At 45.7% G+C, this 14,807-nt stretch overlaps 1 protein-coding gene across 1 annotated transcript in view; it reads left to right on the top strand.

Moving 5' to 3' along the window:
* The window catches only part of BRINP1 (BMP/retinoic acid inducible neural specific 1), a 143,121-nt gene that overhangs the window by 97,867 nt on the left and 30,447 nt on the right, over positions 1-14,807 (top strand). Inside the window, exon 5 of the mRNA XM_055579477.1 lies at positions 10,082-10,318. Coding sequence (XP_055435452.1) covers positions 10,082-10,318 — 237 coding nt within the window. The remainder of the gene's footprint in view (positions 1-10,081; positions 10,319-14,807) is intronic.

The following is a 14,807-nucleotide window of genomic DNA, read 5'->3' as shown; positions in this document are numbered from 1 at the left end:
GTTCTCAAGAATCATAATTTGTAACAATGGATCCCAAACAAAATATGTGCTGAGTTTAGTGGCCAAGTCTTTCAGCATCATTGTTATCTTAGAAGGTTTTTTTTTTTTTGATTTGTGCATTTTTTCACTCAGATGTTTCTTAACAGTATTGAGCTGAAGTTAAAATAGCTTCAGATTTCAAGCTATGATGTCAGGAAAGACAGCACAGGCCCTGCTCATGAGGAAGCACTCTAGAGAGGTGAGATGTACTAAGCCCAGAACAGAGACCCACAACCCTCTGTCAAGCACATTTTATCTAAATTCACCTTTGTTCAAAATTATTTTCTGGGTACCCCCTCATGTGCCAGATGACAAGGAGGTGGGAGATGAATGACGTATTACCCCTGGCATTCAAGGAGGAGCTCACAGACCAGGAGGAAGATGAACATAAACATACAAAATATGATGCAATACCTGTTCTATTAGCATTTGAGGTACATGCAAGGTGCTTTTGGTTGTCTACAGAGGAGCACCTGGATTGCCAAGGGCTTCCAGGGAAAGCACTGGAAAACAGGGTGAGCACAGAAAGCAACGTCGCTTGAAATAACTGTCATGTGTTATTGCTGTGGGGCTCCCTGGTGGCTCAGCTGGTTGAGAATCTACCTGCAGTGCGGGAGACCTGGGCTCCATCCCTGGGTTGGGAAGATCCCCTGGAGAAGGGAAAGGCTACCCACTCCAGGATTCTGGCCTGGAGAATTCCATGGACTGTACAGTCCATGGGGTCACAAAGAGTCAGACACGACTGAGTGACTTTCACTCACTCACTCACATTAAGGCTATGAGCTTCACATGGATTACGCAATTGATTTTGTTGTCTAATTCATTGAGATAAAATGTACATCCATAAAAACTCACCATTTTGAGATGAACAGTTCTATGAATATGACAAACATATGCAATCGTGTAATCAAGATGCTGCCACGATCAAGGTAGAAAATTACCCATTTAACTTTCTCACCAACCCTACACATGAACTTTAATGAGAAAACTGAGAATCGGAGAAGTTAAGCCTCTTTATCTTAACTTCCCAAGGTCACACTGTTAATAAGAGCTGGAGCCAAAATTTGGACAGAGAGAGCTTGCATTCTGGGAGCAGAGGTGGTGGTGGTACAGGATGTCGCAAAAAAGAGAGAGACAGGGGATAAAACAATCTGCAGACATCAGCTGATCCAGGGATCAGGTGACAGAGTCTGTGAGGTGTAGTTTGGGTTTCATCATGAATTCTGTGAAGAAGCTTAGATTTAAATTGATTCAACCTCTTCTTCAGTTTCAAGGGTAACTTCATGTTGCAATTTTATGAAACTGAATTTTAAAAGTATGTTGGAGGAAAAAAAAAGGTATGTCTGCCTCCTTATCATTGATGATTTCATAGTTTAGACCATATTCTCTTTTTCCAAGTTAAAATTGTCATTTAGAAGTCTCCCTGCCCCCAGTCCTTTTTGTCAGTTTAAATTCTCCCCTGATTACCTCTCCCACTGAAAGGTAAGTTCTGAGAGAGCACAGATTTTGCTTCTAACCTTTTCTCCAGCACCTAAAAGAGGGCCCGGCACATAATATATGCCTAATCCATCTTTGCTTAATAATTGAAATAAGACCAGCACAGAATAGACTCATAGAAAAGCAAGGTTCAGAAAATCATAACCATCAACTAGTACAGGGGCTGGCAGATGTCTTCTGTAAAGAGCCAGATGGTAAATATTTTAGGCTTTGTGGGTCACAAGCAGTCTCTAATGCAACTTATTCTACTCCTGTGTTGTGATGTAAAAGCAGCTGTAAGTGATACTTCCGTCTGTGTGGTTGCATTTCAGTAAAGTTAATTTGTGAAAATAGGCTCACGGCCCCTGTTAGCCGATTCCTGTATCTGTCAGTATATGCTAGGTTATGTTGTGCTAACAAACAATCCCTGAATCCCAGTGGTTGGCAAATGTGAGTAGTCATTTCTTACTGATTCTGCATCATAGTCAGAAGTCAGGTGTGATTCTGCTTCACGGAATGAAGACCTCTGTATGGAGAGCAGTGGTGTCCTCTAGATGGAACATGGCTGTTGCGGTGGTGATGGGCCAAGAGAAACTGAGGGGCCCATATGTTGGTTCTTGTAGCTTCATTTTGGAAGTTGCACGTATCACTTATACATTTCATTAGCCAAAACATGCTGTGGAAACCTATCTGAGTTCAGAGGGTGAATGTGAAAGTCGCTCAGTTATATCCCACTCTTTGGGACCCCACGAACTGTAGCCTTCCAGGCTCCTCTGTGGAATTCTCCAGGCAAGAATACTGGAGTGGGTTGCCATTCCCTTCTCCAGGGGATCTTCCCAACCCCAGGATCAAACCCGGGTCTCCTGCTTTGTGGGCAGACTCCTTACCATCTGAGCCACTCAGAGGTGGGGGTGTATAATTTTTCCCAAAGGAGGACACTTCAGGGAGGGGCACTGAATATGCATGAATGGGTTTTTGGAGCATCCCTACAATGTCAGCTTTCAGATTCTGCTTCTGTATTTCCAATGACGAGAAGCCCTCTACCTACTAAGGCAAGCTGTTTCATTCCTCAAAAATTCTGATAGTTAAAAAGGTTTTCATTTTACTGTGTGAAATTTTGCTTACCTGTATCTTTCCTCCAAGGGTTCCAAGTCTACTCCTTAAGATCCTGCAGGATAGATAAGGATACCTGAGAAAACAAAAGGGCACTCTATCCGGAAGGGGGAGCCAGACCCGCCCACTTCCCCCCCCCAGGTAGCTGCCTTTCTTCATTTCCCAGAGCGTGGATGACCGGTCACGGAGACAAGGCTGAACTTCTGAATGAGATCATAGCCTTTTCGCCCTTTCTGCACAGTTTCACCTGGTGAATTATCGTCTTATTTCCATTCCACTCCAATGAGCTGTCAGCGACGGATACTGTAATTCACAGCAATAGAAACACAAACAGATGGGTAATTGACCTGCATGCCTTCATTACACTGGGGTTCAGAATGGCTGCTGAAGCCATAAAGTCCTTTATCTGTCCGTCTGAAATCCCTAGGCTTTCCCAGGAAGGGGGTCAGGCTGACTTTTTGCAAAAGGTAGAGTCCTTGTTGTCGTTCTCCTCACCTCGTGCTTTTCTGAAATGGACAGAATTTGACAAGCAGAATTTAGCAGGCACAAGACACCAGCTGGGGCTCCTACAGGGCTCTGAGACATCTACAGGGGGCCACATTCTGATGCAAGAACGAGATAGGAAAATATTTAATCTCAACCAAAATAGAACCTGTATGTTTCACTCTTCCTCTTAGCCCCGTAAGCGAGCGTGCATTTAATATTTAATGAAATAGGTCAGAAAAGAGCAAATTCATCAAAAATATTACTATCTTAGGCAATTAGGATATAGAATAAAATACAACAAAGCTGAGGAAAAAACAGGAAGATATAGAGCCCTTGCCTTGAACAAGACTTAGATGGACCCAAGGTGTGCCCACACTGACCCATCTCTGCTGAAGGTGTGCCCTCTCCAGGGAGCACTGGTGTTGCCCTTCCTTATCTGTTAAGATCAGGCTTGTGTCTCAGGACTCTGCCCACATCACAAAATCACCCATAATTACTGTGTCCAGGCTTATTTTCCTTCATCTCTGTAACAGAAGCCTGACTTCTTTAATATTTGCAATATATTTATTAAACGCTACTTAACCAGACATCATGCTGCTCTCTCTGTTTGAGTCATCAGTTAAAGCCTTTGTCTCTTGGATTCCAAGCTTTAGTTTTGAATATCCAGGTAGCCCCTCTGTGTCTTTAGAAAGGAGGAAAGTCTCCTCCAGCAGTTCTTCAGGTACTTCTCGTTGAAGGAAGGAGAAAGAGGCTCAGAGTTCCTGGCAACAAAAGAGAATCAGAGATGAAGGCGGGCCGAAAATCTCCAATCTCAGGAGCACCTTGGTTTTTGTTGACAGGGTCCTCTATTCCAGACATGAAATGTTCCCCAGCTCGCCGAGTGCTGCCCCTGGTCTAGGTGCCGGCTTTACACAGCAGTGCTGGCAACTGAAGATCTCCAGGGATCCGCTGCAAGGTTTCCCTGAACGTTCTGTTACTCCAGCGCCCCAGCAGTGGTTGAAATGCAGCAACGCAGAGGGCCTTCTCTTCTTTTTCTGAATCTCAGGTTTACTCCCAGCCTGTAATGACAAGGATCCTTGACCTCTGTTGCTGTACGAAGTGCTGTTCCTCTAGTGAGCTGACAGATCTCTGCCCCGTGTCATTCTTCCCTTCAGAGTTCTGGTCTCTTCTGAGGCATCAGAGTCATTGTTTTCTTCTCTAAAGAATTTGCAAAAATCGAACAACTGAAAAAAAGAGGAACCTTAATCAGATAGAAAGGCGATGGCTAAACCGGTTCTTAGCTGGAAGGAGTGATATTGCCTAACGCCTTTGCACGTGGTGTTTCCACTTTCTAGACCACTCTTCCTGTGCATCTCTCATCCCTTGACCCCTGTTGATCCACTGGGTCTCAGCCTAAATGCCACTTCTCTGGGAGAGTGCCTTTGACTACCCCTGCTCAAGGCTGGGCTAGGTGTTCTTCCTGTGCGTTCTCCAAGCACCCTTGTGCTTCTGGCAGAGCCCTGGGCTCATTGCATCCAAGCAGCTTGTTTACAGGTCTGTCTCCCTCCTAAACTGTGAGGTCAGTGAGGGCAAGGAAGGTTTGCCTTATTTGCCCTGGTATCCACAGCACGGTGCCTACCACACAGTAGGGCTTAAGCAATATGTGTGGAGAGAAGAGAGGAGAAATGGAGAGAAGGACAGATGGCAGGGAGAGGGGATGAAGGAAGGAAGGGAGGAAGGAAGGAAGGAGCACTGAAGTACAAACAATGGAGTGATAACAATAAAGACCTATAATAAATACTATAGTGCTATTAAGACAAAATGCCCACTTGGCCTTTTCCTACTAGCCCAAATGGGGCTATTTAAGAAGGATTTCTCCAAGAAGGGCTCAAGTGTGGTCCAGATAATGGGTTATGTTCCAGTAGGGTGCAAATGGAAGAATCTAACATTTACTGAGCACTTAATTCTGTCAATCGGTGTCTTGGTCTGCTCAGGCTGCTATATCAAAATACCATAGATTGGGTAGTCTGAACAAGAGACATTATTTTCTGCCATTCTAGAGGCTGTAAAGTCTAAGGTCAAGGTGCCAGCAGTTTCAGTGTCTGGTGAAGAAACATTCCTGGCTCTTAGCTGCTTTCTCACTGTGTGCTCACATGGCCTTTCCTTACAGTGTGCTCACAGAGGGAAGGAGGGGAAGAGCAGGGAGAGAGAGAGAAGGAGAGAGAGTGACTTCCTGTCTCTTCCTATTCCTATAAGAGCAAAGACTCTTCAGAGTCCCTTGTACCACATGGAGACCAAACCAGTCCATCCTAAAGGAAATCAGCCCTGAATATTCACTGGAAAGTCTGATGCTGAAGCTAAAGCTCCAATACTTTGGCCACCTGGTGCAAAGAGCTGATTCAGTGGAAAAGACCCTGATGCTGGGAAAGATTGAAGACAGGAGGAGAAGGGGACGACAGAGGATGAGATGGTTGGATGGCATCACCGACTCAATAGACATGAGTTTGAGCAAGCTTGGGGAGATAGTGAAGGACAGGGAAGCCTGGCGTCCCAGAGTCCATGGGCTCGCAAAGAGTTGGACATGATTTAGCAACTAAATAAAAACAAACCCCGTCATGGAAGTCCCACCTTCCTGACCGTTTCTAAACCTAGCCTTGGGTGTTAGGGTTTCAACATGTGAAATCTGGGGTCAGAGGACATAGTCAGTCCGTAACAGTCAGATGTTGCTGAAGTGCTGTTTATGCCTTGTCTCCCCTCATTCACTCTTCACAGTAGCCCTGTAAGTGTTTATTGGGATTTTAACTTCACAGGCAAGAAAACTAAGTTTCATGGAGGCTAAGACATTCCCAGAGACTACTCTGTGCACCCCCGGGGACCCCAAGGCAGGCATCTGTCTCAGTTTGCATCCCTTCCCACTGGAGACACGGAAGGACCCGCCAGTGTTTCAGAATCCAGTTGGAATTCCCAGAGTCGAGTCCTGAGTCTGTCACTATGGCTGTAGAGCTCTGGACATGTCCTCAATTCTAACAGCCTCTAAGTTCTCAGGGGCAACTCTCTTTCCAAGTGGAATGAGAAAGAGGACAGTTCTTTAACAAATGAATATCTGAAACCTCCCCGGGGCTTGGCCTTAACTTAAGCTCAGAGGGACTGTCATGGACAGACAGGCCTCTGTCCCCCTGAAGCCCACTGTCTAATGGGGGAGAAGGAAAGGAAATGAAGACAAAAGAATAAAATAATTTCATTCAGCAGCTAATTCTGTGAAGAAAATAGAAGAGGCATCTGAGCGTGGGTGGCCTGGGCACATTGGGATGGCAGGACACAGGAGCCAGGCCGAGATCTGGGAGAGGAGCATTCTGGGCACAGAGACGGTGGAAAGAGCAAGCTCGGCGCCAAGGAGGGGTTGCGAAAGGGCGGGGCGCCCGTGCGTCCTGAGAAACAGAGCAGAGAAGGGGAAGGAGGGGGCCAAGGAGGCAGAGACGTGGTCTCGTGTGATGGGGAAGACAGGGCGCCTCGGCACACAAAGACTGCATGCACAGGACAGAGAACACCCTGAGGCGAGAATGCTGAAGGTGCGGTGGAGGCGGGGCTGAGGACGGCGGGGCAGAAATCAGGGAAAGGGCAGGCAGATGCCGCGAGGGTTCCCACATCGTCAGCATTGCCCGCTCCCTGCAACAGCTGAGTGTTCCGTTTTAAAGTATAACAAGATTTTTTTTTTTTGGTAAGTATAATGAGATTGGGGGGGAACAGATTCCATATGTTTAGTGTGGGTGAGTTGGTGTGCAAATGGAACTTTCAACTCTTGCCTTCCTGAGTTTTGTGAGGCCAGATTTATATGCTTGGCATTAAGGGTGGCCTTTTTTTCTCTCTCGTTTTCTCAGTTTTCCTGTTCGTGTGTGTGTGTGTCTTTGGGAACTGAGGGGACAGGAGGTGCCACCCCAGCCGGCAGCTGTATATCTTTCACACGGCGGATCCCCAGGCCAAATCCCCCTCCATGTTATTTACAGCTCCCATTGAAGCGGGCAGGACTCCGGCGCCCATGCAGGAGGCGCCCAGCAATGGGCCTCTTTGTTGGACACAGGTCACAGGGAGACGACTCCGGTGGTGACTGCTATGTGAACCTCCGCTGCCGGAGAAATGGTTATGTAACTTTAAATAGTAATGACATTTCGCAGAAAAGTGCTTTTTAATTGCTATGTCTTCATTATTCTCTTTTCAAATTTGCCCAGGAGATTCCGCCTCGGAGTCAGCTTGGCAGGTTCTGGGTTTCCATTTTTAAAGAGCAGCCAGTTTTGTGTTTCAGCTGCTCCCAGAAACCCCCCAGCCCCAAACTTCATCTGTTTTCCGTTGCATTAAATGGGGTAGGTAAGACCGGTTTTTGTATCCTTGCCAGACAGAAAAATGATTTGACGCAATTTTCGAAAAATGCTCTCCCCCAATTCCTTTTGGGCCAGCACCAAGAATAGAATATTTTATCCCCTGCAAAAGAGAGAAAGAAAATGATGAGCAAGCTAGAAAAACAGGACTGAGAGTACAGTCTATAGAGTTTCTTTAAGCAACAGAAACTTAACCCCAGTCCATAGACTCACATGCCTATAGGGGATTGGGATCAGCTAAAAATAAATTTTGCTTTGGAAGCAAAAAACAGTGATACAGATAAAATGACTCAATAGTGCCTACTCTGAAAGAACTGGAGACTTGGTCTAGGACTTTACTGCTGGATTCGGTTTGCTCTGCCTTTCCGTATTTGCATCTTATACGTCCGTACAGGAGCCCTTGTGAGCAGTGACTCAAACTAGTTTGGACCCTTTGCTCGTGGGGTGGAGCTCCCATAGCCTTGTGGTGGACCGTCATCCCGGCTGCCTGGCCCTGCCTGTTAGAACACCTTCTGTGCGTATTGACAAAGGATCTACCGTTCCAAATAGCCCTCCCATCAGTGCTGGTTCAACCGCACAGAATTCTAAATCCCACTTCTTGTGGAAGCTCTCCAGATATCTCCACACTGTGTTCTGGGTATCTTTCCTTCTGATTAAATACTCACAGCTATATTGTTCTTTCATTTATCCGGAGGCTTCTGTGGTAACTTTAAAAAACTTTAATCAGAGGAATGACAGCATCATCATCATCAAGAAGAAGAATAAAGCACATTTATTGTTGGCTATGTATCAGAGAGTGTTCTAGACAATTCTCAAGAATTATGTCACTTGGCTCCCTCAGTCACCCTCTGAAGGAGGTACTGAAAGTATCTCCATTTTAGAGAAGAGAAAGTGGAGCCTTTGACAGGTTGGCTAGCTAACCTGAGAGAACTGAGGCAGTCGTGGGGAAGCCTGACTCTAGCAATGCCCAACTCTTCACTGTGCTACGGTTTCTGCCAGAAAGGCATGCTGGAGACACCATCTTCTTTTTCACAAGTCCCCTCTGAAAATAGTCCTTTTTTTAGCTGCCGTATGACGATAGGTTGAAATGATGGGTTTCACTTTTTTTAAATAATTTATAAGCAAGAGAAAGATAAAAATCTAGAGACACAACTGTGAAGTCGAGAGTGAGAGAAATGTCGAGTCTGTTCAGCAGATCTCTGATGAGTAGGGTTAGGCATGTCCCTGAAGCATGAATGAGGAGAACATTTCAATCCGAGGAGCGCAATGGGTAGTAAAACCACTGCCCCAAGATGCATCGGTGGCAAAACCTGTCAGCAGCTCCAAATGAGGGGGAAAGAAATGTCCCGGGTAAAAGTGCCTGAATGACTTAATTTAGCCCAGAGTTGTCCTTTTTTTGGGGAGCACCATCGGCGATGGCCTGCTCTTTTGACATTTCATGGGTACAAGAGTAGTGCTCCTGCCCAGATAAACCCTTCTCCTTCATTGGTCCTCAGGATCAGGACTCTGCTTAGTCAGGTACTTCATAGAGAAAAGATCATGCAGTGTGATCAGGAGTACTCCTCTTATAACCATGAATGGCCCATTTCCTCTCAGTGAGCTTTGCCTTCTTCATTTTTAAGCAAAGGAGAGAAAATGAATCAGACACCAATCTCCCCTGATCCCATTGTGTGTATGTGTGAATGATACAGTGGTCCTGTTAAATTATGTAACTCTGTTTATGTCATTCTTACCCGGGGAAACTACCAAAGTATCCCATTATTCACAGGATAAAGTCCAAACTCCTCAGCACATGATAAAGACCTTTCATCTCTGGCATCTGCCCTTTTCTGAAATCTGCTCTCCTCCAGCACTGCCCGCCCACCCATCTGAGTTCATGTCCCTCCCAGCAGCTCCCAGACATGTGAAATGTTAGTTCTTGCTACCCGTCTCTTTAGAATATGCTTCGTAGCTCTTTTTACATAATGATTCACTTTTCAATCAGCCCACGTATCATTTCCTCTACAAAGGTTTCCCTGCTATTCCAGCAATGCTAATGCTGCCTCAGCTGTCCAGTTGCCTCATACGGCCAGCTCTACCCTGGGTCCGTAAAGCTGTGTTGTGATGAGGTGTGATGTCTGTGCCTGCTGATTATATTGTAAACTCCCCAAGGGCAAAGAGCATGCCTTTTTTTTTTTAATCTCTTATAGACCTAGCGCTTAGCTCGGGATTGTGCTTCATGAATAAGCTTTACAAATATTAGAAGAAAGGAACAGGAAAGAAATGAAGGAAATAAGGAAAAATAAACAGTGAGCGTGTGCTTTCAATAAGGGCTTTCCCCCAGAATGGAAAAGGTATATTAACGGATCTGGCTCTGGCTTCAGTGCTAATATCACGCAATAGTGTATGGAGAGAGCAGAGGTGGCCAGGATCACACTCTGAGAAGTTTAAGGCGAAGCGAGGGAACTGGAGGCCTCGCCAGCACTGCCCCGCATAGATCTGGGCAGACCCAGACCTAGTCTGGTCCCAGTGCACAAGGGGAAAGCCTAGGCCCTTCAGATTCCTGCATGTGAAACTCTTAATGCAATGCCTCCTCTATAACCTTCCATTTCCTGCTTCTCGCTGCTCTCCTCCAGGTCTTCAGATCATCTTCCCTCAGTATCTGCAGGAGAAGTTCGTCCAGTCGGCCTTGAGCTACATCATGTGCAACGGCGAGGGGGAATACGTGTGTCAGAACAGCCAGTGCCGATGCCAGTGTGCCGAGGAGTTCCCGCAGTGCAACTGCCCCATCACCGACATCCAGATCATGGAGTACACGCTGGCCAGCATGGCCAAGTCGTGGGCCGAAGCCTACAAGGACCTGGAGAACTCAGGTAGGCAGCCTCGCGGGACTGTTGCATGGAGGCCACACATCCTGACGGGCATCAGGATAGCTAAAGGGAACCCGCTCAGCGACTGCCCTCCCCGCCAGCCTTTCACTCAGGAGGGTCCAGAGCCATTCGAGTAGCTGTCAAAGAGGAGGCACTCGATAAATCTCCACCGAGTGGAATAATGAATAACATAATCAAGTTTGTGGTCCTGTGATATATTGCTTCTGTGGTACCCAGAAGACAGACAGAATAATGCCTTGGAGCACAGAGGAAGCCTCTGGAGAGAGGAGTCAGAGCTAGTTGTATTGATTCCTGAGTCTGTGTGTGTGTGTGTGTACATGTCTCTCAAAATAAATGAACACACACATATGTGCAAATATGGGTATGTATATAGGTACATATATGTGTAGATATTGATGTAGATAGCCAAGGAATTCAGCCTTTCATAGCTGGAAGTCACTTTTCAGGTAATTTGGCCATTTCCTGCTTTTTGTGGTTGAGAGAAATGCATTTCAGGGGAGGACAGTCACCCGAAGCCATAAAGCAGGTGAGGTGCAAAGTTGGATCTCTGCCTCGTGGAGCTTCTAGTTAATGGGCCATCCAGGCATTGATCAGCTAACTACGCAGGTAATGGTGACATGTTAATCATTGGTGTTGTGGACTGAGGAGCTCCTGTGAGCAGGTCACGTGCTGTTGGAGGGTGGTGTGGTCAGGGAGTCAGGAGAGGCCCCTCCAGGGAGAGTGTCAGCATCTGAGCGTGTGCAGAACTCAGAGGGTGAGTGGAGGTCGGCCAGCGGAAGGCACCCAGGAGCGACACGGCTGCCATGTGGGATAGGAGGATGGTATAGACAGTAAAAATGAAATGTGCAGAGACACCAATGCCAAGATGTTTAGGAGGAAAACTTGGCAGGACTTGATGGTAGACTGGCTCCAAGAGTTGGAGGAAGGGTCTTCAGGTGAGCTCCAAGGACTTTTAGGTCTTACATTAAGCAGTCTGATGGACGTGGGTACCTTGCACAGAGCTAGAACACCCCAGAAGGTTTAGAAAGAAGACTGTGTACTGAGTTTCGGATGTGAAAAACTTGGGAACCCTTGAGACTTCCAATAGAGATGCCAAGTGGATATCTGGCATTTAATATGTTCCCAGAGATGTGTTAAATAAATGGACATATGTATAGAGCATTTCTATTTTTAACACAACTTTACATTCCTTAAATCTGTTATAAACTACACTGAAGTATGTAGTGATATCACTGTGTTCTAGGGGAGGGAGGGTGCCAAGCGCCAGTGTCTCTCCAGGGCCACAGAGTCAGTGACAGCTTTGGTAATGGAACCCCGATTCCAAATCCAGTGCTCACAGCAGCTTCTGTAACTTATTAATTCTACTTTTCCCACCCACCCCTCCCTACCAGGCCTCAGTCTACCCATCTGATAAATGAGAGGACATGGTTTTGTTTTTAATATTTGCATTTATTTAAATCTTTCTCCAAGAAACCCTTTGATCAAACAAAATTGTACCTTGGAGCCACTGTGTACCACAGATAAAAGCTAAGCCATAGAGCGCTGGGTTTGAAAACCACTGGTTTCCATGAACTCCAAGCCCTGCTCCAGCTCTGGGAGCAGAGAAAGCATCCAGGATTCTGTTCTTCCGGGGTCACCCAGTGGAGCTGCGATGCCTTAGGAACCTGCACCCATTAGTCCATTTAAAATCCCGGGAATCTATGAAAGAGGAGAGCTTCATGAAGGAAATGTGTTATGACAAGTATTTGGCCTCAAAAAAAAAAAAAGAAGCATTTGATAAAATGCTTTTGCGAAGAGATTCTACTGATTGCTAAAAAGCAGAGGTGGGTGTCGGCTGTGTGCGCATGTAGCAGGGATGCCTAGCATAGAATCCTTTCTCCCAAGAAGAGAAGCCGCGTAGGGTGGGTGGGTGGGTAGGCGGGGGGAGGAAATGCAGAAAGCGGAGATGCTGCAGAGTAAGCTGAAAAGGCCGCAGAAATGATTGCTGTGTCACAGTTTGTCTCCACAAAAGCACATTTTCCCCCAGATATCCTGCACTTACCCATTTTGAAATGTTTGTGCCTATGAAGACAAACCCATCCATCTACACGTATATGTGGCTTGTACCTGTGTATTTTCCTCCTTTCCTTTGCAACCCATGACCTTAATGACTCTGGACCAAGTCATTTGGAGGGATTAATGCCTGGTCAAAGGTCAAAGCCATTGATTCCTTCATGGCTGGAGTGTTAGTGGACAAATAGGACCTAGTTTATACACGTAAATAGGGGTCTGTACCCCCTTTGGGCTTCTCTGGTGGCTCAGTGGTAAAGAATCCTCCTGCCAATGCAGAAGACTCAGGTTTGATCCCTGGAAAATTGCCTGGAGGAGGAAATGGCTACCCATTCCAGCATACTTGCCTGGAAAATCCCATGGACAGAGAAGCTTAGAGGGATCCAGTCCACGGGGTCGCAAAAAGGTCGGACATGACCTAATGACTAAACAGCAACGCCTCTTTTATTGGGAGTTTTAGTCAAGAAATTAAATCATTTTCACTTAAAAAAAATGTTTTTATTGAAGTATAGTTGATTTACAATGTTGCATTAATTTCAGGTATTCAAAGTAATCAGTTATACGTGTACATATATCCCCTTTTTTACATTCTTTTCCCATATAGGCCATTACAGAGGATTGAGTAGGGTTCCCTGCGCTGTTTATATTTAGCAGGGTCTTAGCTATCTATTTTATAAACAGTTGTGTGGAGGTGTCAGTCCCAGTCTCCCAGTTTGTTGCCACGCCTCTTCTCCCCTGGTAACCATAAGCTTGTTTAGATGTTCCTACCTGACCCAAATTCTGGTTTGTTGAAAGGACAGTTATCCCCAAGGTCAACAGAGCCCTTTACAAGATAAGCTGCGTTGAGGGGAGAGCTGGACTGGTCAAAGCATCAAAGTCATCAGGGCCAGTCCCCTGCCTCCAGCCGGCTCACTGAAGACGTCTGTCCATGCAGTCATCCTTCCCATCTTACACAACCGTCCACTCAGCCCTTTCTGGATTTTGAAAACGAGGCAGATGCCGTCCTATGTCACTCTCTGAAGATTTGGATTAGATGCTATTATTGACAGATGGGAAAACTGAGGCGTTGCATAACAATTGTATAACAATCATGGTTATACAGCCATCCACAGTTTAAGAATCAGCTTGAACTCCTGCATGTCTGACTGTCTGTAATGAGGTGCTGAGGACTCCTGTTTTTAGCACCTGAATATAAAATATATTAAAAATACATAGTTTTGGCTCCCAGTTCTCTGGTCCTGTTTATGTGTTGAGAGTAAGTAAATATGCTAAGAGTACATGATTTGGAGCCATCCAGAGTTCTGATTCTTCCATTTGCTGGCTGTGTGACCTTGGCGAGTTAATTAACACCTCTGTGTCCCAGTTTCTGTAGAAGGAGGGCACCAAAGCAGCCATCTCATACGTTTGCTATAAAAATCAGTTATGTGTGTTAAGTGTTGAAGACTGAGCTTCATGCTTATTAAAAGCTCTGAAGGCTTTTTTTTAAATGAATGCCTAATATACCTGAAATTTCCTTGTAGCTTGTTTTTTTTCTTTTTTTTTTTTTTTTTTTATTATGTAGCAGGTGGGATCTTAGTTCCCCTACCAGCATGTGAACTCATGTCCCCTGTGTTGAAGCGTGGAGTCCTAACCACTAGACCACCAGGGAAATTCTTTGCGTAGGGCTTATAACATAAAGTGAAAGTATTAAGGTTCAGATATAGATAGATATGATTAATAGATAGATATTCTGACTAGTTAGGCTTTTTTTTTTCCTGCAAATGGTTAACCCCTTAATTCATTAATATTCCCAATACCTGGGCACGGTGGGTGAGGGTAAGTATTAGATCAGAAAACAACAGCTCATGTTTTAATCCTTCCTCTTGTTACCCGTGGACTATTCTACCTTCCAAAAATCATTTTCCCACTTGAGGCTTCAGTGTTTCCAAATGTAGAACAAGAAATCTGACCCAGATCATTCCTAAGGCTGTGTCACACTGTGGCTCATGCTGATACACTGAGCACCCCAAACTGAGGCAGAAGCCCTAGAGACCCAAGCATGTGTCCCCATCTCTTAGGCTGGAGTTTCCCAAACTGTGACTTGAGGAGAGGCGGTCCACACACACAGCTTCCAGTGAGCGCGGGACGCACAGAGGGGCGGGGATCCGTGTCAGTTCCCCATCCCTCTGCAGATTACATCACAGAATGTTTTGGTTGCTGCTGATATCCTTCCACACTGTCTCTTTCTACTTCCCTAAATTTCAGATTGAGACCAGGCATGGGTTTTGGTCATCCAGCGGGCCACAGTATTTGGCTGGAATTTGTTCATATCGTTTTCATCATATTTATTTTTACAGCCTTATTTCTACAGCTCCCATCCTACCAAATGCATGTTATAGTGATTTTCTTTGTTGATTGGGTAAAAATGTGGTTTAATTACTTC

The sequence above is a fragment of the Bubalus kerabau genome, chromosome 4, assembly GCF_029407905.1.
Source record: "Bubalus kerabau isolate K-KA32 ecotype Philippines breed swamp buffalo chromosome 4, PCC_UOA_SB_1v2, whole genome shotgun sequence".
Lineage (NCBI taxonomy): Eukaryota > Metazoa > Chordata > Mammalia > Artiodactyla > Bovidae > Bubalus > Bubalus kerabau.
Note: the sequence above shows the minus strand (reverse complement) of the source record. Positions and strands in the feature narration are given on the sequence as shown.